The sequence below is a fragment of the Penicillium mononematosum genome (assembly GCF_028829835.1).
Source record: "Penicillium mononematosum strain IBT 11891 chromosome Unknown utg000001l:1.0-4488741.0:1.0-4491989.0, whole genome shotgun sequence".
Taxonomy (NCBI): Eukaryota; Fungi; Ascomycota; class Eurotiomycetes; order Eurotiales; family Aspergillaceae; genus Penicillium; species Penicillium mononematosum.
Genome location: NW_026643271.1, coordinates 64,018 through 88,346, shown reverse-complemented (window position 1 = coordinate 88,346; position 24,329 = coordinate 64,018). Strand labels below are relative to the sequence as shown.

The window sequence follows — 24,329 nt, the reverse complement described above, 5'->3', positions numbered from 1 at the left end:
CTTGTGTAGCCAGGACATGGGTTCCCTCTTCTCTCGCAGGCTTGACATCGTGGCTGGGTTTCATCGCACTGCCCTGTATTAGAGTGTTATCCTGGAAAAAAGAAAAACAAAAGACAAGGGGGCGGGGGCGGTTTCGTACTTTAACGCGCCGCTGGAGACATGCCAAGCAGCCTTTACTGCGTGGAACACCCACCATCAGTACTTTTCTGTGTGATGTTGCAAAAGGAGACACATGGCGAGAATACGAGGTCTTTCAGGGGTCCCAAGTTTCGAAATCCCCGCATCGCGTTCGTGCTTGGCAGAATCGGAGCTTGGCGAACGGAGATTGAGGATTGACAGATGGAAATTCCTGTGTTGTCTTCAAAGTTGTAGCATTCCATCTTTATCTGCTTTGTTATTATGAGGTCTTCACGGAATATATGTTCCACCCGAAAGCCTTATTTTGGTATGTCTCCAGTCTTTTCACATCAGAAAAGGGGGGGGGGGGAAGAATGAAAGAAAAGCAAGACATAGAAAATCAGTGACAAGATTTTGCGATATACAAGCCATTATTCCGAGGCCGAAAGTACACTATTTTGGTGTATTCAGCCAATGGATGTACAATGACTTTGGGAATCTCATGAAAAATTCGATCTTTACGGTGGTTCGCAAGCTTTTTGAATCCCAATTGGATTGGTGTTTCTGACGTCAATTATCATTGGGAAACATGAAATATATCATTGCGTTCATTGTAATCAATACAAGAAAATAATAAAAAATAGACCTCTCATAGCGCGTTGAGTAATGCCTCGACTAAAGGCAAGAAGCTTGTAACACCATCGATCAGAAGTGTCGTCTCATTAACGAACTTGGGAGTGAGAAGATCATGGGCGTTCTCTAAGATCGCGCTAGCCTCCGAAATGGTAGCGGGCTTAAGCAACTTCTTGACCTCCGGTAGTAAGTCGGGCACGTATCCAAGAATATCCCTAAGTGTGCTGACGATCTTAGGGGGTTAGGAGGCTATCGGCATTGTCGATAAGATCCGTGGTCTCGACGACGAAGTGGGGCGTGAGTAAGTTGGTAGCGTTGGTCACGATGTATCCCACGTCGGTGATGATAGTCGAGTTTAGTAGTGACTTCCTAAGGTTGGGGACCAGGGGCACGACGTCGTCAAGGAGATCCTTTAGTCCAGTGACGATTGTTGGGGTTAGGAGGTCGTCGGCGCTGTCGATTAAACCGATGGTCTCGTTGACAAACTTTGGGGTCAAGAGGGTGTTGGCGTTGCTTAAGAGAGAGCTAATAGCGGAGATGGTGCTCTTAGACAATAGCGGCTTCAGCTCGGGCAGTAGAGGAGTGACGTCCTTTAGGATTGACTTCAATCCATTGATCACCTCCGGAGTGAGGAGGTCGCCGGCGCCGCTCACTAGACTCTTCGTCGCCTTAGTGAAGTCGGACGTGAGGAGGTCTTGGGCGTTGTTTAGGAGGGCCACGATCGAGTTGATCGTTTCCTTGGTCAATAGCGAGTTTAGAGCCTTGACTAGGTCCGGAGTGAGAAGGCCAACAGCATCGGTAATTAGTATTTTAGTGTCGTCGATGAAGGAGTCCGTAAGCAGCTTATTAGCGTTGCCTAGCACGTTTTCGATTTCCTTAATGGTGGCTGGCTTAAGTAGGCCCTTTAGCTCGGGAAGTAGAGGAATGACCTGATTGAGTAGAGACTTCAGTGCTCTAATGGTATGCTGAGTTAAGAGGTCGCTGGCTCCATCGACTAGGCTAGAGGTTTTCTTCACGAAGCTGTCGGTTAGTAGGCTGTTGGCACTACCGATCAAATGCTCGATCGACCTTGCGTTGCTGTCGGTGAGGAGGCCGCTGGCCTGGTTGATAAGGGGACCGGCTTGCTTTATAAGCTTAGCAATAGTTGAGACAAAGTTAGGCGTGAGTAGCTTGTTGGCATTGGCCAAGAGTGACTCGATCGCCTTAACGTTCGCACCGGTGAGCAGGCCACTAGCGTCGTCGACAAGAGGACTGGCCTTGCCGATAAGGGTGGAGGTCTCCTTGACAAATTCGGTAGTGAGCAGCGTGTTGGCATTTGTTAAGAGCGACTCAATCGCGTTAAAATTCTTATCCGTAAGTAGCCCGCTAGCGTTGTCGATAAGAGGGCTAGCTTTGTCAATGAGAGGGCTGGCTTTATCGACGAGATTGCTGGTCTGCTTGACGAACTTGGAGGTGAGGAGGTTGTTGGCGTTGTCGATGAGGCTATCCACCTTGTTGATAAACTCCTCGTTTACCAATTTGTTGGCGACCTTTAGCAGAGTGCCAATCTCCTTGGTGTTCTCCGCAGTCAAGAGGCTGTTGGCATTGTCAATGAGAGTCCCGGTCTTCTTGGCGAAGCTCGGAGTCAGGAGGTCGTTGGCATTATCCAACACGGTCCGGATCTGGTTATCGACCGGAGGCTGCAGAGCGATCGCGAGATATTTGACGGTATCGGCGGCATTACCCAAGAAACCCGGGTCAAGGATACCTTTAATGCTATGCAGAAGGTCCGAAAAATCGCTACCAATGTCACTACCGCCCAACAAATTCGAGAAGGCATCTCTCAAGTCTGGAGCAGATGAAGAAGATGAAGTGCTTCCCGAGCTGTTGTTGGAGCTGCTATCAGAGCTGCTATCAGAGCTGGTAGACTTGGTGTTTGGGGTGCCGGTCGCAGATGCACCAGAGACAGCGGAGGAAACAGTCTCACGGGCTGACTCAACAGCAGTTTTAATGGAGTCTCCTGCATCATTCACAGCCTCTGTAGAGTCACTGAAAGCAGGCTCTGCGCCGTTGATCAGAGATTCGTGGTTGCCCTTGGTCGAGTCGGCGGTATCCACATCAGCGGTAGTATCTTCTTCCTTCGCCGCCGCCGCAGCAGCAGTAGCCGTGTTGACGGCGTTTGCACTGTTGTCCGCAGTTGTAGTGTCAGCAACGGCGGCGTTTGCTTGGGCGGCCGAAGTTGTTGGGGCGGCCTCTACAATGTTCGTGGCAGGGGTGATGGTTCCCGACGAGGCTGCAGCATCGGCTGGAGCGGCTGGACTTCCTGTCACATTGACTGTGAATAGGAACACGGTGGCGAGCGTTGGCAAAAGACGCATGTTGTTGAATGGGCCGATATGTATGTCGTTTAGTTCTTTGATATCTTGTCCGGCCAGTCGAATTGGCGTCGATTCGCCAAACCTTGTGAAAGATTTGTTGAGCAGGAAGAGCCTTTAGGAGATTCACACACTCTACTCTGGGGTCAGCTAGCTTTTTATTTACATTACGACGGCACCGATTATCACGGACAGACATAGTCCTAGCTAACTGTGCACTAACACCTCCATTTTGGGGAGCGGGGGTACAAAGTACAAAATAGGTAGCTCCATGCATTATCACCGAGGAATGGTGATCGACACCGAGGCAGACTACCGATAACCTACCGTGTGGATGCTGATGAGCGATTCTCATCACAACCCCACTCAATAGGGGAGACTAACAGCTCGCCATCGGTCGTGTCTAATGGACTAGGTAGGAATCAGCACAAGAGGTAAAGGTAAAAAAAGGCAACGGATTGTTCCCGCGGTCCGGCCGGGAACATGTGTCAGGTGGAAATGGCTATTCAAAAAAAAGGAAGGCAAAGCTTCGTGTATGTCGTATATTGCCGTATTAGGGACGGAATGGAAAAGCCGATAGGTTAAAAGCGGGGGGTGTCATATCAGTACATTTCCCCACATTTCCCACATCGGGAAGCCAAGATGAAGGTCATTGGAAGCCACATGGGGGTTGAGGATAGTTATGTGGGGAAAAGTAATGAACGGGGTTAACAAGGATATTGTTGGCATGATACGTGGTGTGGTGCTTGATTGACCAGGGCAGAATCTTGTGTGATTGCCAAGGAGAGAGCTTCTGTTCTGTGTTGTTGCCTGCTTGTTTATGGAAGGCTCCTCCTTTCTCTCTCTTTGTTCTCTCCAGGGCTCCTCAGGTCTCTGTTAGCTTGCAATATGAGTTGTTGAGACGAGAGTATGAGTCCCCATCAGCCCATCAGTGTCGTCGACATCAGCCATGATAGAAGGTAATCTGATCTTTAGTCCAACGGGTCGAAGGCCCGGGTTTCCTCCGGATTGTGTAATTGGTCCGATCCAGTCTGTGCAGAATTTCTCACGCACCAAAGTGGATTTTGATAGTTGTGGGTCCCAGTAGAAGCATCAGAAAAACAAGGAGTGGTCCTTTCTGGGTGGAGAGGCTCATGAATTCTGGAGATTCTACTAAAGGGAATATGGAGAGAACTGCGTGAGATTCTAAAAGGTCGGACAGAGAGAGGAGAGATGGGGAGAGAGGGAGAGGGCTATTCAAAGGTTCTGTCCCATGGATACCTCAGGCCCTCAGGCCATAACTGGCCTGATAGAGCAGGCATCAAACATGTGGCAGTTAACGTATTTCACAAGCGAGCTGCGCACACAAGCGAGCTGCGCACCCCACCCAACCTACTAATTTCAAATGCATTTATCTCAACCAAAACGCCATTAAATTAAATTTAAAAAAAACATCATCTATCTGGACATGCATCTCTCCTATGACCCCGATTTTTACATAGCCCGCATGTTGGTAAAGCCCTAGTTCTTGGCTGTAAAGGTGGCGAAGGCCTTCTTCGTGGCGGGGGTATAGGTGCTTCTATTGCTTCCACCGGCTGCATAATTAATGCAGATGCTTCTTGAACTGAGAGGCCTTCTTCCGCCGGTATCTGCCTTCTGGATCTAGTACGCTTTTGCTTCTTCTTCTCATTTTTAGCGCGTAAATCGCTCACTTCTCTCTCTAGTAGTGCGGCGGATTGTATCGTGATCTGGCAGGCTTTCAAAACCTGGTTTATAGCGGAATTGAGCGGGCTCGGGGGGCTTCTTGATCTTGTACGAAGCAATGCTTTGATTGATAAAGCTTGTTTTTGCAATTGCACATAGTTCGAGGGCGTTTTCGGATCCCAATCACTACCCCGGCTAGAAGGGGGGGGTAGGGGTAGTAAGCCGGATATTAAGCTTCGAAATCACTCTCTCCGGTGCAAAAGGGATTAAACCAGTAGATTGAAAGCTGTTTTTAACAGTCTCAGATTTAAAGGCTTCCATTCGTGCAGCAGGGTATGCTTTAAGAAAATCCAGTTTGTCAACATGATTCGATCCGCACCGCATTCGAAATTCAACCAGCCGGCTATAGGCTCGTTTTAACACCGCAAAATAGCCTACATCCAGAGGCTATAAAAGGTGAGAGGAATGCGGAGGCATACAGATTGGTATGATCTTATTCTCTTCACAAATTTCATCAAATCTCGGGGTTAAATGACTTCCATGGCCGTCAAGTATCAAAAGCCGATACACCCCCTTCGTACGTAAAGAAGTAGTAGGAATAAAGAGCTTTTTAAGCCAACGAATCCCAATTTCATTAGTAGTCCAGCCGTTAGGACTAACTTTAAAACGCCAGTCAGAAGGAAGGCTATCGAACCAGGATTCAATAAAGACTTTGCCTTTAAAAATCACACACGGCGGAAGAGCCCAGCCAGCAGCATTCGTACACTCGATAACAGTCACCCATTCACGATTTCCAGGTTATAAAAGTGCTCGCCGACCGTAGTATTCACTTCTCGTAATTACCCTCGCAGTCGCCGTTAATCCCATCGCAAAACCGGTCTCATCAAAGTTATAAACGTCGTCCGGGTCGATCCCGAATTGTAAGATGGTTTTTTGAACAAGATTAAACCACTCCGTAATAACCTTCGGGTCTTCGCATTTCGCACGCTCGTAGTTATACCGTTTCGAAAACCGAGAGGATAGAAGAGGATGTCGTTTCACATAGTTCGTCACCCAATTTTCGCCGACCGAAAGAACCGGGGTAGTTCCGCGCTTTTCAAGAAGAAGATTCGCCATTTCTCGTACTATAGACGGCCGGGGAGCTGATCCTCGAGAATCCATAGAGAGAATCCATTTTTCAAGAGATTCCTCTTCAATTTCTGTCAGTTTATGTGAATTGGCGCGAGAATTCGCGCGAGAAGTGGTCCCATAAAGACGTGTCCGGAGGGTTGATTCGGGCACTTTGAAACGGCGCGCTGCTTCGCGAATAGCGCTGATTTCTTTATTCTTAAAAGCCTGGATAGCTAATAAGATCCTACCCTCTCTCTCTATTGAATCTTTAGAGGATTGAGAGCGAATTGGTGGCATAGTGGGTGGTTGAATTAACTAAGTGCTAATTTACGGACGCGTTTTGGGTGGGGTGCGCAGCTCGCTTGTGAAATACGTTAGTTAACTACATGTTGTGACCAGACTGTACTCCCATTTACAAGTAGAAAATTGTGAATTAATATATGATTTATCTCTTTCAAACAACTTCCGCTAGTTATCTACGCGGGCACGATGCATAGTCGCAACGAGGAAAACTGAAAAAGCTTCGAGGTAAAATGTTAAAATATCCCTTGCACTTTGATATCACGATCTTTTGCTTAACGCCCAAAAGCGGGACCTGAAGAACTTCTTTGTCGTTTTTTCACTGGTGTCCAGTATCCCTACTTGGAGTTGGTTTTTGAATCGGTTTAATATCGCGTCCCTATGATAACGACGAAACTGTTTTGTTGCGTCCTTCCCTGCAACCGACAACAGAACTAGTTCAAGATATCAATTAGACTCTGATTGTGTGCAATCTTAAACCACACTCACTCTTCATCCCTCCGGGGTGCTCATTGGCAAATTGTGACAAGTCATACACTTCCCTGTCGATGATGATCCACATATCAGCGGCATGGTTGTGTTTTGAGACCTCTTCCGGAGAATGAGTTATAGTAAGAGTTGGATCGCCGGGAGAATGACTCATCGTGCTTGGAGGGGGGTTTGCGAAGAAATGGCATGAACTGAACGCACTTAAAGCGAGGAAATATACCGTCGAAGACTCAGTTGGAGAGGCGGACGCGGGGTTCAAAGGGAAGAGGGGCCCATTCCCCGGTGGCAGCACGACCGGTATCATGTGGGATTGCTATTTTGAAGACTCTTTCTACGGTAATAGATACTTGAATGGATTTTCACATGTGGGGCATGAAGATAACTCGACTTTCTACTCGGCGCCTTAGTACACATTACTGACCCAGACCGTTGAAAATGAATTCATATATTGTTACTTCTTAGAAACTCAGCCGTCCATAAAATCCTTCAGCGATCTTACTGCCAATTCCGCTTCCGTATTGTTTGTCAAATCCAACTTCTCAAGGATATTTGAGATATTAAGCCCGCTCCCACCTCCTGAGTCGGTGGAATCCATGAGCCCACTCAACGTGTTCAGCAATACCATCGCAATTGGAACTCGTGCCGTGAGCGTCAGTCCCTGCAGCACCTTCTCGTAATACATAATGTGTTCCCCGTTGTAGACTGTTGAATTTCCCGACGCAGAAAGCTCGAGCTGACCTTCCAAAATTGCCGAACTTTGTGCCGCCAGAATTGTCGGAAGATGATCGAGCACAATACCTACGTCGAGGTGGCCACGAAGAGCCACTGAGTTGTTCCCAGGCCTCAGAAGCACATCCTCGATGGTGGCTTGGCCAATTAGGATATTCGTGCTTTTTAGATCCAGTGTCACATTACCCTATAAGGTCAGAGGTTAGCAACCAGACTCGGAGATGGGCGTATCGAAGAATATACCAGCGCAAAGGTAAAGACAGAATGGTTGGGCAAGATTGCTGTGCCCCTCAAATTAGTCCCATCTTCTTCTTTCGGGACGACTAGCCGTGCGGAATCAATAGCGAAGCCCCTGAGTTTATCGAGTCCTGGACAAAGCAAGGTGTCAATATTTATATCGGCATATATGCTATTACACACATACCGTCCAGCTCAATATCTTTGTCGAAAGTCAGTGGCACCTTCAGGGCGCCCAGATGGCCATTTGTGGAACCTTTCGCAGACATAGTGAAACGCTCGTTATAGACGGCCATTTCCAGGGTGTGCATGAACTCTTCCTGATCCAGAATCTTGGTACCATTCTTCGTTATATCCAAATTGGTTTTCCCTTTGAGGCTGTAGGCTGGCATATCAACGGTCAAGTACTTCTTCATGGGTTTCACATCGCGGTTAAACAAGTTCAAACTTAATGGGTCGGTTCGAACGCGGAGGTTCAGCGGAATGTTTATGGAGGTGTGAAGGACGAAGTTAACCTCGTCTGGCGTGGGATTCAAAATTTCGGCCGAGTACACAGGGAGAACCGTATCATCGACAAGTCTCTGGGCAATTGCCGGGATGATGATAAGGAAACTAAATAAATCAGTGGTGTTAGAAAGATCGAGCGAGTAGGTTGTCATCGGTATCTCCAGTGGGATGTACTAACAAGATCGGAAGGAAAGTCGCAAGGAAGATGACCATCCCCAAGAGATAACAACACCAAAATCTCCTCCAATGCCGTAGCAGAATTATCTGAGCTGACTTGACACGTCCAGTAGGTTCTAGTTTCTCACGACCCTCGACATTTTCCACGTGTTGAGTGCCATGTTCTTTGTCAAGGGACAAACTTCGGTCCGCGCCTATGATGTAGCTTCTTTTGGGCATTTTGAAATCCAAGGGAATCCCAAAGCACAATACCAATAATTGGGGAAGATCCTTGGGCCGTCAGATAAGGACTGACCTCTTGTTCAGGCCCCTTATATATGTGGTATTGATCTTTAGCCTACATACTTGACAACGGCCGGTCCCTCATTGGTGCATTGTCCCTCGTATGTACTTTGAACATCCTCCTTTGCCCAGAAGATTGACCACCAGGTGTAATTTATTTTGGGCTAACTATGCTTTCATTTACAGTAATTCATGTCTCTTAAATGTTTGAATGGGTTGCAGAGAGTATATCAGTTTAGTTTGCAAAACATAATTAGCTGAGTCCTGGAAACTCATTCTAATTTACATGGGTCTAATGAGGCGCAGACTCATTGAAGCTTTCTGTATAATAAGAGTACTTTGAGTAGATCTCAGGATCTCCAAAAGAATAATGTGTTGATTAAGCTCTGGTACCGCAATGAAAGGTCCCACAGTACCCCGCCATTATGGCAGCGGAAATCACCACTGGATCCGTATCCAGAACCTCGTGTCAGTCCGCGGGACAGCGGTCCTCGGTACTAGGTAATCTGACGCAAGCAGACCTCCAACGTTGGCCCTTTAGGCTGATTTAGACCTTGCCGCCCGGCCCGCGGTACCGGGGACAGATCATATGAATATCAGAACAGCTGCAGATGCAAAACATGAGAGATCATGGTATTTTCATGGGTTTAGAATTGATAATATGCATAAAATGAGCCTAAGGCCCACCCTGTGGTGGCACCGATATTTATATAAAACCACTTGGTAGCTCTTCATATACCCAGTGCAACCAACATACGCAATTGGAAGAAACACTTATTTCTTGACATTATCCAACATGAATGAAGCAAAGACTGAGCTAGTCACGACCGGCACCTATTCAAATGGTACAATCGCACAGAGCGAGAAGCCCTCCGAGCAGATTGACGCTACTGGTGCTGCAGACCCTCAGCTCCTGGATGCACTTGAAAACCCACAGAATATCCGCCTTATTGTGCAAGAAGCAATCTTGCTAGCTGGCGGCGCAGCTGCAATTTTGCTGCAGATTGCTGAGCCTGGCGTCGGCAAAGGCGTGGACGAGCATAGCAACTTCGCCTATCGCACCCTTGATCGCCTACGAACCACCATGACATACATATATTGCATGGCGTATGGTAGCCGCGAGGAGAAGGAATCCGTAATTGAAATGGTGGAACGTGCCCATGCCCCAGTGAATGGACCTGGCTATAATGCCAATGACCCCAAACTGCAACTATGGGTAGCCTCCACCCTCTACGCTGTCGGCACCGACATTTACCAGCAGATCTTTGGACGGATGAGCGAGGAAAAAGCGGAAGCGCTGTACCGAGAGTACGCCATATTAGCTGTCTCGCTTCGAGTCGAATCGGGAATGTGGCCTTCCAGCCGAAAGGCATTCTGGGAATATTGGGATCATCAGGTTACCAACCTGGAGATTACTTCAAGCGCAAAAAATGTTGCGAAGGATTTGCTTTACAGCAAACACGCGCCACTTAGGGTCCGAGCTGTACTTCCACTTGTACGCTTGACGACTGCGGAAATGTTACCACCTCGTTTGCGGGAAGCATATGGGTTGAAGTCCACTTCGGTTCGACGAGCGGCGAACCGGGTTACTATGAGTGTCACTAGGGCCACATATCCTTTCCTACCCAAAGTCGTCCGCACTTATCCTATGCGGTATTACCTGAAGGACATGCGGAAACGATTGAAGAAACACGAGGCAAAATGATGATAGACCAATTGGGTGGAGGTACGCATTGGCGAAGTATAGGGCTAGCTGGAAATTCGGTCGTTTTTCTTCGAGATTGGTTTTCCCCCTCAGGACCGTTGTGCAATTCTATAGATTATAATCATTTTGTCATGTCATACTATATCCATTAGATCTCATGAAAAGAGATTTTAAACATGTAGACATGTGCTTGGCACTCAGGTGCAAGGATTGTAGAGAAGCCGATCTCGGGTAAGCGTGTGCTCATGCGGGGTAAGGACGTGCTTCATCAATGGGGATCATCGTATTAGAAATGACATGTCGAAATGGTCGAAATGATCTAAAGGTAAAGGTCTAAAGGTCTAAAGGTCCATCTACATGGTGGAGGGTTGGGGTATATTTGGGCTTTCAGAGCCGATGGAGCTAGAGTATCCAGTAGACGCCTGTGGTTGTGGTAGTTATGGACAGCATAAAATAATTCCACATAGCTTTTCAGCTAGTCGGCTTCTTCCAACGTTTCAAGATTAATGTCCGCTGATCATTCCCCAGATTCTGGATCTCAATGGATTTCTCCTCAACCCCGCGCTGTTATGCCCCATCCTCTCTCCTCAAAATTCCGACATCAAAACAAACTGTAGGTCACAAAATGTTGCGACGCACAACAAGAGCCTCAACGGCTTGCTCCTGGTGTCACCATCGCAAAGTGCGATGCGATGCGTCAATCCTCGGTTCTCCGTGTACCCGGTGTCGACAAGACGGTCGAAGTGAATGTGTTCTTCGGGCTAAGAATTTTAAACAGTGAGACTACAGAAAGATTGCTCTCACGCACCCACTTACTGACCTCTATTAGGTCCTCAAGCTCAGCAAACCCGCTTCCCACGCATCAAAGCTCAGGGTCAAACGTGACTACTGGCCGGAAATCCAATGGTCAGCATCAGTCACCCAATCATCCAGCTCTTACTTCGCAGCTTCGCGCTCATGGTCTCAGCTTGGATGATCGCAGCACAAGCTCACCTCAATCCCCCAATGTCCCGTATACCGAATACGCCTTTGTCGATTCGCAACAACTGCTGTCGCTCCCTTCTGAAGATGTAGCATTTCTCGCATCCAAGGGCTGTTTGAGTTTGCCAGCTTCTAACGCAATCGACGAGTTTGCTCAACAGTACTTCAAGCGCATTCACCCGCTGGTACCTGTCTTGGACGAGGCTAAGTTCTGGCGCATTTATCGAAACAACCAACCTACCGGTGCTAAAATATCTCTTTTTGTCTTACAATCATTGATCTTCGCGAGCTGTCCGGCAAGTGTCGTCCCTCCGGTAACTACCGCATTCAAACTAAACCATACTAGTTTGTGTCTTTGGAGACATTGCGTCAATGTGGATTCAACGATAGGAGGGATGCACGTAAACAATTGTACGACAGAGCTAAGGTAGGCATCCCCAGATTCAGTGTCACCTCTGCCGTAAACGGGTATTGATCGCGAAGTGTAGCTATTATTCGAACTGAGGACCGAAAAGCTGTCTCATGCAAACGCCCAAGGCGCGGTTTTACTTACGCACTATATCTCTGCGGAAGACCCTCAGGCTGGAAGTTTGTGGGTCACAAGGGCCATCGAGCACGCTATACTTATCGACGCTCAACCATCTTTGCTGGTGGAAGATGTGGCAATATCGCTTAAGAAACGACTTTGGTGGTCTATCCTTCTTCGTGACCGAAGCCTATGTATTGGCCTACGCCGCCGTCCTCAGGTGACCTCCAGCTTTTATAGATGGAGTGACTGGCTGAGTATAGAGGATTTCAGTGAAGAGTTGTATCAATCTCGAGTCTACGACTATAACACCAAGAGGAGTCTATTCGGCGCCCTTCAAAATCAATGTGAGCTAGCGGTGCTACTCACAGATCTGGTGTCTTTAGTGTTCGCCCATCGAAAGATCCCAAGACGGTTACTATCTATGATTGAATTCCAGGGCCTCTTGTCGAGAATAAAAACTATCAAAAAATCACTCGACGAGTGGAAACTACCGATGCAGCCTCTAATCTCACCAAACAAGACGTCGACATCAGAAGGCAATAACGCAGTTGCAATGTTGACTTATATGACGTACATGTATTACTAGTTCGTGAGCTCCTTGCACCCCATTGTCTTCAAATCTAACCTAGTGGCTGTGTAATTCTAGCGCAGCGCGAGTGGATCTGGCGCAATATGCGGCATTTGTTCTAGAAGAAAACTTGTTCTACGCGGGAGACATGTATAACAATCTGGTTCGAGAGATTAGCAATGACCTAAGGGACGGAATTGACGGGTTAAGCCTTGTGATGGAGTACTTCAGCGTAAATGGATATGCTGACAGTCTTCCGCTAAGCGTGTTAGTACTCCTTTCATGTCTGATTTTGTCGCAGGTGGCCTATTGTTACTTTTCCCTGCCACGCGAACTATTTTGCTAATATGAACTGCAGGCTTGGATACGTCGGCATGCCACTCGTACTGGCAGCTATAGACCTCAAGCTATCCCCTTCTCGTGAGGAGATAGAGGTAAGACAACGACGTTTGAACTCGTTGAGTCAAATCATCCGTCACTCGGAGACACTCTACGATGTCACTGATTTCGTCGCCGTCGGGACCAACCATATCTTGCAGCTTGCCTATACGACGACACAAAACTTCTTCTTGGAAGAGAAAACAGCTCCATTACTTTCATGTGATGGCGTGGCGAGACAAAACTCTTTAGTCAGCACCCAGCGCCAGGAGAGGGCTTCCAATGAATCAATGTCGCCTAAACCGAACCGCTCAACGAGCTGGCAAGACGCGTTCATTCGGTGTCCGAGGGCATATCTTTTGATATCGGCTTGTGTAGACTACAGCCTAGAAATTGGGAGACTGCCATCCGCGAGTGGTCTTCCTGAAATTGTTCGCGACCTTCCAGCCATGGGCGTTATTGCTCGACTTCCCTGGACATCTGATATACCTTCATCTGACTCCACAAACTCACACTTAAGCCAGATGAACCAAGTGCAGCGACAGAGATACCCCGTGAGCGTGCGTTCATCTATTGAAGTGCGAGATGTTTTGGAAACCACCACTATTGAGAGCGAGCCCGAGAAGAGCTTCACCCCGCAAACAGCCCAAATCAACCACCACTCGTCACCAGATGTATTTCCCTATTCCATAACACCTTCTTTGATGACAGATGAACAACTGCAATACATCAACAGGGTAGCGGAGCAAACGACTTGTGAAAGTACCGCACCGAACCTAGATTTCATGGACTTTGGCGATTGCGAACGTGTATCAGACAATACAACGGGAGCTTGTGCCGTGAGTATCCCATTGGAACTTATCGGTCACATGCAGGCCGAGTGCCGGTTGGAGCAACCAGCTTTTGACTATGGTACCACTTTACCTCAACCGGTCGAAGCTATTGACTCGACACTTTTTGACTCGTTCTTTCACGAAGCATTCGAACAGAACTGGGCTGTTAGATAGGGCAGACTTTGGCTAAATAATGGCATGGATATACCAAAAAGGAAGTTAACCAAATACTCGCACTAACTGTCTACAACAAACGAAAGCAAAACATTGATTTATACAGTTGATCGACAAAAGCAAGTGTTCTAGTGAATCACACTAGAGAATTATTCGTATCAGGAAAGCTGTGGGACTCATAAACAAAGGGACAGGGAGAAGTGAGGGCTTATCTATCTACATCCGTAACTACCCCATATGGTGCCTAAGGCAAAGATTGTTTGCCTGTCAGATCAGGCATCCAACAAACACCAATGGGTGCCTGGGCCGTGAGGCCATATGGGTCAAAGGATCAGATAACTTCCTCGTTCTTCTTCCCTCTCTCCGTATATTTCGGAATGCAACACAGACTTTCTTCATCTTCAATAGCTTTCCCAACAGCAGTTCCTTGCACCTGGCTGTCATACACCATGTCCACCTGGGCATATAGCCGACTCGTCGGGCTTGGCATGTGCTAAATGTAGATCGGCGTTTCGGCCGAGGTCTCTCCCCCCGAGTATTTGGGGATTCAGGAACTCAAACCCTCAGAGCAATATCTCCATACATATAACGCAGCTAGCTGTCTCTGCAGTCCAATTTCACAATAACGGCAAGTTCCAATGCTCACCCCGGAATGAGATTATTATCCTCACTTGCCTCCCGGCCCCATGCCCCGTCGGGCGCAGTTCAACCTGCAAGAGGATCATATCTCACATCGCGTCTTTACTCCAGCGCACATGCTGCTGAACACAGGTCTCTGCCTCTCGCTGGGGTTACCGTGGTTAGTCTCGAGCAAGCTATTGCTGCGCCCTTTTGCACTCGACAACTTGCCGATCTTGGAGCTCGAGTCATCAAGGTCGAACGACCAGGTGTTGGAGACTTTGCACGACACTATGACACGCGAGTGGGTGGTCTAGCATCGCATTTCGTATGGACGAACCGCTCTAAGGAGAGTTTGGCTCTGGACCTCAAACGCGAAAAGGACCATGCCGTCCTGATGAAGCTCCTTGAAAAGGCCGACGTTCTCGTTCAGAACTTGGCCCCGGGAGCCAGTGCGCGACTGGGGCTTTCTCACGAGGCATTGAAAGGGGAATACCCTGGTCTGATCGTGTGCGATATATCTGGATATGGGCAAGATGGTCCATATCGCGACAAGAAGGCCTACGACCTTCTTATTCAAAGTGAGGCTGGAATGCTCTCCATCACAGGCACTGGAAAAGAGCCGGTAAAGGTTGGTATCTCTATCGCTGATATCGCTGCGGGAATGTACGCCTACAGCAATATTCTCTCGGCACTACTGCAGCGTGGTAAAGATGGACAGGGTTGTCATATTGACATCTCTATGCTGGAAAGCATGGTGGAATGGATGGGCTTCCCCATGTACTATGCATTCGACAATGCTCCGGGTCCAGTGCCAGCAGGTGCCTCGCATGCAGCCATCTACCCTTATGGACCTTTCGAAGCTGGTGATGGCCAGTCGGTTATGTTGGGCATTCAAAATGAGCGCGAATGGGTCAGTTTCTGCAATGGCGTCCTCTCACAACCAGATCTGGCCACCGACCCTAGATTTTCCAGCAACTCACAACGAACTCAAAATCGGGATGAGCTCAGATCCATTATTCACGATGCATTCTCGAAGTTTACGACAGGGGAAACAATTGCTCGGTTAGACGAAGCATCTATCGCCAACGCTAGTGTCAATGACATGAAAAGTGTATGGGGCCATGCTCAGCTTCAAGCGCGAGATCGATGGACCAAGATTCAGACTCCTGTAGGGGCTATTCCGGCTCTTTTGCCTCCTGGATCAACCAATTCAGCTGAAAGAGATGGACGTGGCGCTCAGATGGGTTCGGTTCCACGGGTGGGAGAGCACAATGAAGCCATCTTTGCGGAGCTGGGCCTATCAAATTGATCTCATGTACAGTCGATATTATAAGAGCCCAAGAATTCACACAAGCTCATTTGATGTTCCTGTTCACCCCATATCCTCACTGAGCGCGAATGTCACCTGTCTGCACTCGCTCGTATAAAACAGTGTCTCAAGGCCAGGGCCAGTATGTGCAGACTAACTTGAAACCTGTTCATTTGCTGTGAGGTAAAATCACATATTCTGTTCAAAGAAGACGCCAACATTCTCCAGGAACTCCGGTATCATCAAAGCAGTCATTTTCGGCGGCAGTTCTACAGATCTCCATGTTCAATACGCAGTTGGATATCGAAATTGGTACTGTGGTCGAATTTGCATCACTATAGAAATCGATACAGAAACTCGAGGTTTTGTGGGTTCAGATAGTCTGGGTTTGATAATGAGCCAGCAAGGCCCATAACATCATCGCCTTCCACGTTGAACAGCTCATACCAGTCCATGTTAATTGCAGCCTCTTCCCCGGGGTTATGGTGAGGCATTGGGTTGGTAGTTTGCAAGAGATCGTCCCCTGCGGTAGGAGAAGGGGGTCTGTATGGACCACTGGCAGGAGACGCAGGTGTCATCTCGATATTTCGACCCCCTGTTTGTGATGTTGACGATGGCAAAGCAGGATCTGCTAGTCGGAGATCGCGAGCAGTACGATCATCCAAGCACCGGAAGAAAAGATCCAGGACCCAGTTCTCCAAGTCCCATGATTTCTGCAGTTCCTTCAACCCCAATAGGCATAACTTCGCCCTGTGTTCTGCTAACTTGCGGGCTGTGCCTGTGACGCGTCCGAAATGAATGGTGTGTATACATAAAGCCGAAAAGGTGTGGGTGATTCTGCTTTGGTGTTAGTATTGGTCTAGTTAGAGATCGTGAGAAGAACTGACAGGTGAACTGATCCATGTTGGACCAGATTTTCTGAGAGCATGTCCTCTAAAATGCGGGTGCTTCGTGTCGCTGCATGCAGGGCGACGTTTCCTTCTGGATTCGCCGATTGGCCTGGGGGCTGTAAGAAAAGGGGTCGGTACAGGAGAATGTACAAGTTGCTGCAGGGATGTTAGCCGAAAAGGCTCTTCGGTTAATAGTACTGGCGCAGCAGTACATACTTATAGGCCATATGAAGCATGCCAACTAGGAACATGGCTTCCCTGCTCATGGGCATTTGAAATTGCATTTCTTTTGGGAGGCGTGACTCCCAGTCAACTAAACGCTGACGGAGCATTGGTCGAGCTTCATGGTCCAACTTGGATCGACCAGGTAGATACTGGCTGCAAACTATTTCCCGCACTAAAGGTAAAGTTATTAGCAAATGCGATACTGATATTCTAGGGTATCGTACATAATCTGGCTAGTTGGGCCATGCCAATCACATAAGGAATGTGGACTTCTGGTGGTGTGCGGAATATTTCAGGAGGTCCCATAGGCTTGCTTTCCTCAAAGTCTACAGCTTCAAGGTCAGCGACTTGGCAGTCTTCATCACGTATTCGAGGTGGCAGCCCCAAAGCTGCCGATGTTTGTTGATCGCGAACCTGATGCAACGTTAACCTCGGGTCTTATAAGCAAAATAGTAATAAACGAGAAGCGTACATATAAAGCCCACCAGATTCGTTTCCAAAGCTTTTGGTCTTTGGTATTGAGGAAGGACAATTTCGACCTATGCATGTTAGCGTATATTCGGACCCAATAAAACGAGGCACACGACGTACATGACATGCATGCCCTTTTTCTGGGCCAGGCTGATGGCAGCTCCAAGCCAGAATCGAACATCGCGCTCCTCGGTTGGGCTTCCACGCCAAAAGCTCAGGAGAAATAAGGATTGCAACTTTATAACCGTATCAATCTCCCAACCTGAGTCATAGATATCCTTTGCTCTTTGGTAAAATACTTCTTTCGCTTGGTAGCGATTACCAAACCCCGTGGTGTTCAAAGCTCCATCCGAGCACAGGCTCACTCCAATGAAGAGCATTGACTGAAAGAGTAATGGTGATAGTGTGCCATCTTGGTAGTCACATTGCAGATCTGCCCGATCGAGAATTGGGAAACATGGATGGAGCCAGTCAAAATAAGCTTGAAGTAACGTATCGCAGACAGCAGGCGACGGGAATACAAAGGCCCCTTCACGGGTAAGACGATCATGTATCAGCTTGCGACGGGGACCCAGTGAATCTTGGCTACTTTCCGTTGCGCCACTAATCTCAGAAATGGAGTAGTGAAGTCGGCCTTTTTGGATACTGCACGCGTACCCCTTGTCTGGGGATCGTCGCCCTTCGTCCACAACGCAGGTGAGAGGACTTGACTCGCCGAGGAACACGGTTTTATGGATCGCATCCTCTGCTGTCACGGGACGAGCCGGTGGGTACTGAGAGCTGTGCCCGGGTAATGGAAATTGTCCCTGTATGAGTCGGGAATCCGACGCATTCGCCGGGTTAATCGGCGTTGTGGATGTTCGAGCCGATCCCTTTTTCTTTCGGCGGGGATATCTGCCTGGAATGAGTATAAACTCTAGCAATTCTCCATGATATGCTTACTTTCCACGGCGTGAAACCCCTACTTCACAAGTGAGATTCCATGACACGCAGTTTTGGCAGGGCTGCATTTCTAACACGTTGCACCGCACGCGACGCGAGTTACATGACAGGCATGCTTTCTTTGCCCGCGTGCGTGGCCGATCTGTACTTTCAGTCTCCATCGATAATAGAAGAATCGGCTGTTTGAATCCAGACAATATTTGAATATCCAAAAGGCCATTCTTTTGTCCTGGAAAAGGTGGGGCTCGGCTTCTTCGGTTATATGGCCTCGGTGTTTTGCCGACATCTTGGTATTCATCTTGGGATTCATCATGGTAGCTGGTTTTCTTATTTTGTATTTCATCGCTTGGAATACCTTTATTATTTTGATGTCACAACGTTGATTGTCATGTCGCGTTGAGCGTGGCGTGCACAATACAGAAAATATATACCCTTAACACGGATGCTGCCGATGGCTACCTCCTATTGAGACTCGTCAGGACCAAGATATCAAGGGAAGAGGTAGAAGAGAAATCCTTGAGCCATAGAATACTTTGTGCATACTAGATGCATATAGTTATGTACGGAATAGGCAGTTTATGCATAAGGACCTTATTTCGGACACTGGAACAAGACCAATGATATGCCACGCCAACATGAGGGAATATATGATTACAAATCCACTAGAAGAACTTGGAATCAAAAAATGAAAACATTTCGGGGCAATTAACTCGCGTGAATTCATGTTGTTTAAATCAGGATATGCATATGCCCAATACCAAGTGTCTAGAGGGTATTCCGGGATATTCCAACCATTCCAACCTTATACAGTTAACAAGATACTTACAATATAGGTATATCAGGAAGTGGATCACACTCGGACTTCATTCCCTCCACAGACGTTTGGCCGAAAAGACTGCCGATCCACGGTGGGACTGGGTGAAACTGGGTGGAACTGGATTAGTGACCAAGATTGGAGGTCTAGCAGATAAAAGAAGCTATGTGCCTCAATTGAATGTAAATTTATGTCCCAGAACACACATATCTTCGCACATATCTTTAGTATATATTACCCTGTTTCACTATGTCTCCAAGGTTTCCCAGCGAAAATGTCGACGTATCGCCTCTTGGGGCGCCTTTGCAGTTCGAATTCAGTCAGCGCAAAGCTTCGAATCGCTTTTTGAAGGCCGCTCTGACAGAACGAATGGCCTCCTGGTCTCCGACGGATCTTCCAGCTCGAGGTATTCCCAGCCAGAATCTCATCAATCTTTACCGTCGCTGGGGAGAGGGTCAATTTGGACTTATCCTCACCGGCAACATTATGATTGCATACAACCAGCTCGAGTCACCAGGAAACATGATCATTGATCTCGAGAACCCATTCAGCGGGGAAAGATTTGAAGCATTCAAGCAATTGGCCACGGCTGCCAAGAAGCACGGAAGTTTGATCGTTGGTCAGGTCAGCCATCCCGGTCGTCAGACATTTGAGAAGCTGCAACCCAACCCGGTTTCTGCTAGCGATGTCCAGCTGGTCGTGGAGAAATTCGGCGCATTTGGAAAACCCCACGCAGCTACCGAGGAGGAGATTCAGGATATTATCCGCCGCTTTGTGCATGTAGCCGTCTACCTGCAAAAGGCTGGGTACGACGGTATTCAGCTGCATTCTGCCCATGGCTATCTCCTCGCGCAATTCCTGTCCCAGACAACGAACAAGAGGACAGATAAATACGGTGGGAGCCTGGCCAATCGTGCCCGGATTATTGTGGAAATCGCCCAGGCTATTCGCCAAGCAGTGTCAGATCCCGGCTTTATCATTGGAATCAAGATTAACTCGGTGGAATTCCAAGAACATGGATTTACCCCCGAGGAGTCGAAGGAACTGTGTGAGATCCTCGACCAGACCAACTTTGACTTTGTTGAGTTGTCTGGCGGAACTTATGAAGCCAGTGCCTTCCAGCACAAGCGGGAGTCTTCGCAGAAACGGGAATCGTTCTTCCTGGAATTTGCAGACCTCATCACTCCTGCTCTCAAGCGTACCCGCAGTTATGTGACTGGAGGATTTTGCACAGCGTCTGGAATGGTCCAGGCTCTGAAAACAGTCGATGGCGTTGGTCTTGGCCGCTCCATTACCCAGGAGCCTCGCTTGCCAAAGGAGCTGCTCTCCGGGAGTGTACAAGGTGCAATCCAGCAGAAGATCGATCCCCAGGACTTTTTCCAGACAAGCCCTGCTGCTGGCGCACAAATGTTGCAGATCGCGCAAGACGAAGAACCGATTGATCTGAGCTGTGATGCCAATATGGAAGTTTTCATGAAAAGTCTTGGAGAATGGGCGCAGCAGATGCAGAAAGACGGTGCGGCAATGAACATGTACGGTTATGCTCAGCTTCCCAAGGGTGTACCATTCCAGAGTCATCTGTGAAAGCAATGTCAAGGGAAGTAGAGGATGTCGAGAGTCACGAATATATGCCTAGTTACGTTTCATTCTATATTTGAAACATATTGATATCGACGTACTTGTTGTCCCACCGTGTAGTTATGCCACGATTATAATGGAGTATCAACCAGACAGCCGATAACATTAAGAATACATTCACCCATCTATCTGTCTGTGTCCCATTGTTAATCGGTGCATCTGGACAATTCATGGCTGTGCAGGAATGTAGGGGTGAACTCCGACAACAAAACATTTCCACCGAGGAATGTCGAACATGGTCTTCTCACATTATTAGAGGGATAATAATAATAACAGGTGTATTTGCCGTGCATGTGCAAGTCGTTGGCCTATTGGCTCTCGTGTTGCAATAGCATATCGCTGATCAGGACATCCCTCACTGTTGTTCATTTCACCATCCGATCATTGTCCACAACATGCACTTTCATAGCACCTTGCTCAGCGGCCTAGCTATCCTTCCAGTGGCTCTAGCTTCCTGGCCTTTCTTCGAACACACTGCAAAGTTATCGGCAACCCCCTACCGCAACGAGAGGCCCAATGTGAAGGTCGAGACCCTCTTTCAATTTCCCAACAATGGCTCATGGATCGACAATATGGTCATCCGATCAGACGGCAACCTTCTTTTGACACGTCTGGACACCCCCGAAGTTTGGCTTTTCGACACCACAACCGGAAACGCGACCCTTGCCTACTCGTTCCCCAACGTCACCAGCTGCTTCGGAATCAGTGAGATCGACGACGATGTCTTCGCAGTTGTTGTGGGCAATTTCTCTGCCAAAACGTTCCAGCCAGGTCCAGCCTCGTTCTCGGTCCACAAGTTGGATTTCACCAAGAGCGATTCTGAGGAGAATGCCCGGGCGCTGGAATCACCAACGGCCTCGGAGATCGTCGCAATGCCAGATGCTGAGGCCTTGAACGGCATGGCCACTCTGTCACGGGAGTCGAATTTGGTTCTCATTGCCGATAGTCCCAAGGGGGTGATATGGAAGGTTGATACCAAGACAGGAGACTATTCTGTCGCGCTGAATGATACTACAATGGCTCCGGCGGAGGGTCAGGGTCTTCCTCTGGGTGTCAATGCCCTGACAGTACTTGGTGACTATGTTTACTATACCGGCACAACACAAATGGTGTATTGCAGGGTCAAGGTAGACAAGGAGGCAAACCCAGTCGGAGATTTCGAGGTTATTGCAAGTGGATTCCTACCGGATAACGTCGAGATGACCGAGGATGGTATTGCGTATATTCCGACAGCCCCTCAGAACTCCGTTGTGCGCCTCACGCCTTCGGGTCAGATCTCCCTCGTTACAGGTGGTCAAGTATCTACCCAGCTGGCAGGTCCAAGCTCAGTTCGATTGAGCAAAGACCGGCAAATACTCTATGTTGGCACCAACGGTGGACAAATTGCGCCTGTTTTGGGCTCATTCATCGAGCCCGCAAAACTTGTCAAGGTATCGTTTGGATAATAGAGGGGAGACTTGATGATTTTGGGAACATGTCACAATAACCATTCGGGACACTCGAAGCTGATGATGAACGATTTTTCTTTTCTTCGGGAGGGCTGGATTACTTGGATAACTTGTTTTATAATTTGATCAAGCACTTTAACCCTGGACTCAATTACCTCTCTCCCTGATGACTCGACATCCAGGCGCCATCTTTCATATCACATGTTGCGTGAACGAAGTAAGCAGTTCCTCACGCGAGGGTACCAGCTTTGCGTCTGTAAACGTTCGAAAGTGAGATAGTGTCCTCGTCAAGGGGTAGCTCCTCTGGGCACCCAATATGGTGGATTCTCGCAAGACTCAGTTCGCGGTCTCGGCCAAGCAAAATAAAGCCGGCCTCGTAGAAGATCCATGAATACGGAGAGATATTGCGAAAACCAGGTCCAATGTATTTTACATACGCCTGGAGTCATGCTGATTCTCGTTCCACCAGGCACCTACCTCCCACCTTTTTGGCCTGGCCAATTCAATAGAGGCCAAAGTAGCTGGCTATGACCGGCTACCGCTGGATGGGGGTGGCCTCGGCTTTAAGCGCCAAACTATGTGGAAGTAATTTTGAGAGAGCCCAGTACGGACCATCGAGCATATAAATGTAGCGACATAGTCGTAAAGGCGAAAGACGATGCGACCAATGATGTGTAGGAGGTCCCAGTTGAGCAAATCCGCTTGAGATGGTGATGTCTGGTATAGGAACGTCAAGGCATGTCTTCCCAGTCCTGCACAAATTGTTGAATCCACTTCCACAATTGGGGAGAAGTGACAAACATGTCTGTCCGAAGTCTCGGCGGATGATTGACGGCAAACTGTGCTTTCCATTCGGACATGAGCGTTAGCTTCCTAGCTATTGTCTGTCTGAGGTCCTTGTTTCGAAAATAATCCTTTTCGTTCTTTTCAATTTTCGAAAGCGGCTGATCATCCTGTTGAACTTCGTTGTAAAGTCGGATGTAGTGAGGCGAACTCTTCTGTTGTAAGAAGTAATGGCCCAGGCCCTGTTCTTGTTCAGACCCACGTGCAAAGTTCCAGACAGTAGCAAAGAGAGTATAATCACTAATCGAGTCCAGACTGAGGAGTCGGCTCAATCTCCAGGAGACTTGGCTCCGCTCTAGAGAATCGTGATATCTGTGGATCCACTTCTCTTCTACCGAGCTAGGTATAGCAGCAAGAAATCCATCTATAAAGGCTAGATGCAGCTCCGAACCTATTTCGTCGCGGTACTGTGGCAATCCTGGTGTTGTTAAGAGCATTGATTCAGGAACGGATGAAGCAAATGCCCAGTCGATGATACAGGTGATATTATAATCATCATCAACATATATGTTATTGACGCTAAGATCAGGGTGGTATAACGGAAAAGTCTCCGAATTGGTAGTAACGAGTTCAAGTTTCCGTATAATGTCACGGAGAGTGTCGCCTGCGATAATATAATCCAGTCTGTTATCCGACGAGTCGGTCTTACCTCCAACAGTCACGAAGTCGTTCCATAGGTTCACAGCGCTCTCGTATTGTTTGCTAGACTGATAGTCGTCTCGTGAAGGGACAGGTGCCACAAAGCAATGATGTGATAACTGTAGAATTTCTGCATGCTCTAAGAACGCAGAAACAAGGCTATCATAGAACTTCGCTTCAGAGGTAAAAGGCCCTCGTGGGATCTCCAAAGAATATCGTTCATGTAACATATGACCACGTGAGAGACATTCCTTGATCTCGAAGGAGTCGTCTTCAAAGAGTGAACCTATTGTATCGAATCGTAACTGCGAGAGTTTCCAGGTAATAGCGCCTAACTGGGAGAGAATTTTGGCTTTACTGGCAGACTCTAGGTCAGGTTGAGGAGAACCGGCTGATCTCCAAGACTTTGACAGTGGCTGGCCCGGTGCCTCACTCATAAAAATGAACGGAATACCGATGTCATTATCGGACGAAGCACTGTAATACATAGATTAGGACTAGAGCGTTACGGTCTGGGGGGATTTCGTTACCAATAGTCGTATACTTCTGGAACTGGAATATCGCTATGAGCCCCGAGGTATCGGAGCGTGGCAGCTTCACTGGTCAGTAGCTTTATTCCCATCTCCATTGGCATAAATGTTCTAGCGTGTGGAGATCTAAAGACCCATCGCACGCCATCTTCAAATGAAACAAATATAGCCCA

At 48.0% G+C, this 24,329-nt stretch overlaps 11 protein-coding genes across 11 annotated transcripts; 5 read left to right on the top strand and 6 right to left on the bottom strand.

Moving 5' to 3' along the window:
* Positions 1-766: 766 nt before the first annotated feature.
* On the bottom strand, positions 767-3,107 carry N7519_000038 (uncharacterized protein; the record flags this gene model as incomplete). The annotated part of the gene is made up of 2 exons (XM_057286818.1): positions 767-982; positions 1,035-3,107. The coding sequence occupies 2 exons, from the start codon at positions 3,105-3,107 to the stop codon at positions 767-769; spliced, it is 2,289 nt and encodes a 762-aa protein (XP_057152901.1).
* A 1,430-nt stretch (positions 3,108-4,537) lies between these two features.
* Positions 4,538-6,194, bottom strand: N7519_000037 (uncharacterized protein; the record flags this gene model as incomplete). The annotated part of the gene is made up of 4 exons (XM_057286817.1): positions 4,538-4,982; positions 5,085-5,190; positions 5,267-5,552; positions 5,631-6,194. 4 exons carry the CDS (start codon positions 6,192-6,194, stop codon positions 4,538-4,540), a joined length of 1,401 nt encoding a protein of 466 aa, XP_057152900.1.
* Positions 6,195-6,458: 264 nt separating this feature from the next.
* N7519_000036 (cytochrome b5-like heme/steroid binding domain-containing protein) lies at positions 6,459-6,840 on the bottom strand (the record flags this gene model as incomplete). Its single annotated transcript, XM_057286816.1, has 2 exons — positions 6,459-6,631; positions 6,687-6,840. The coding sequence occupies 2 exons, from the start codon at positions 6,838-6,840 to the stop codon at positions 6,459-6,461; spliced, it is 327 nt and encodes a 108-aa protein (XP_057152899.1).
* Positions 6,841-7,152: 312 nt separating this feature from the next.
* N7519_000035 (DUF3712 domain-containing protein) lies at positions 7,153-8,555 on the bottom strand (the record flags this gene model as incomplete). The annotated part of the gene is made up of 4 exons (XM_057286815.1): positions 7,153-7,602; positions 7,659-7,783; positions 7,840-8,264; positions 8,338-8,555. 4 exons carry the CDS (start codon positions 8,553-8,555, stop codon positions 7,153-7,155), a joined length of 1,218 nt encoding a protein of 405 aa, XP_057152898.1.
* An 859-nt stretch (positions 8,556-9,414) lies between these two features.
* N7519_000034 (oxygenase MpaB family protein) lies at positions 9,415-10,323 on the top strand (the record flags this gene model as incomplete). The annotated part of the gene is made up of 1 exon (XM_057286814.1): positions 9,415-10,323. The coding sequence occupies one exon, from the start codon at positions 9,415-9,417 to the stop codon at positions 10,321-10,323; it is 909 nt and encodes a 302-aa protein (XP_057152897.1).
* Positions 10,324-10,948: 625 nt separating this feature from the next.
* On the top strand, positions 10,949-13,786 carry N7519_000033 (Zn(II)2Cys6 transcription factor; the record flags this gene model as incomplete). The annotated part of the gene is made up of 6 exons (XM_057286813.1): positions 10,949-11,100; positions 11,153-11,618; positions 11,651-11,731; positions 11,793-12,418; positions 12,480-12,668; positions 12,760-13,786. The coding sequence occupies 6 exons, from the start codon at positions 10,949-10,951 to the stop codon at positions 13,784-13,786; spliced, it is 2,541 nt and encodes an 846-aa protein (XP_057152896.1).
* Positions 13,787-14,438: 652 nt separating this feature from the next.
* N7519_000032 (CaiB/BaiF CoA transferase family protein) lies at positions 14,439-15,716 on the top strand (the record flags this gene model as incomplete). Its single annotated transcript, XM_057286812.1, has 1 exon — positions 14,439-15,716. One exon carries the CDS (start codon positions 14,439-14,441, stop codon positions 15,714-15,716), a length of 1,278 nt encoding a protein of 425 aa, XP_057152895.1.
* Positions 15,717-15,779: 63 nt separating this feature from the next.
* Positions 15,780-18,312, bottom strand: N7519_000031 (fungal specific transcription factor domain-containing protein; the record flags this gene model as incomplete). The annotated part of the gene is made up of 8 exons (XM_057286811.1): positions 15,780-15,816; positions 16,068-16,553; positions 16,604-16,762; positions 16,823-17,003; positions 17,056-17,245; positions 17,304-17,370; positions 17,423-18,196; positions 18,245-18,312. 8 exons carry the CDS (start codon positions 18,310-18,312, stop codon positions 15,780-15,782), a joined length of 1,962 nt encoding a protein of 653 aa, XP_057152894.1.
* Positions 18,313-19,307: 995 nt separating this feature from the next.
* On the top strand, positions 19,308-20,642 carry N7519_000030 (NADH:flavin oxidoreductase/NADH oxidase family protein; the record flags this gene model as incomplete). The annotated part of the gene is made up of 1 exon (XM_057286810.1): positions 19,308-20,642. One exon carries the CDS (start codon positions 19,308-19,310, stop codon positions 20,640-20,642), a length of 1,335 nt encoding a protein of 444 aa, XP_057152893.1.
* Positions 20,643-21,091: 449 nt separating this feature from the next.
* On the top strand, positions 21,092-22,141 carry N7519_000029 (uncharacterized protein; the record flags this gene model as incomplete). Its single annotated transcript, XM_057286809.1, has 1 exon — positions 21,092-22,141. The coding sequence occupies one exon, from the start codon at positions 21,092-21,094 to the stop codon at positions 22,139-22,141; it is 1,050 nt and encodes a 349-aa protein (XP_057152892.1).
* A 734-nt stretch (positions 22,142-22,875) lies between these two features.
* Positions 22,876-24,254, bottom strand: N7519_000028 (Aminoglycoside phosphotransferase; the record flags this gene model as incomplete). Its single annotated transcript, XM_057286808.1, has 2 exons — positions 22,876-24,103; positions 24,157-24,254. 2 exons carry the CDS (start codon positions 24,252-24,254, stop codon positions 22,876-22,878), a joined length of 1,326 nt encoding a protein of 441 aa, XP_057152891.1.
* Between the last annotated feature and the right edge of the window lie 75 nt (positions 24,255-24,329).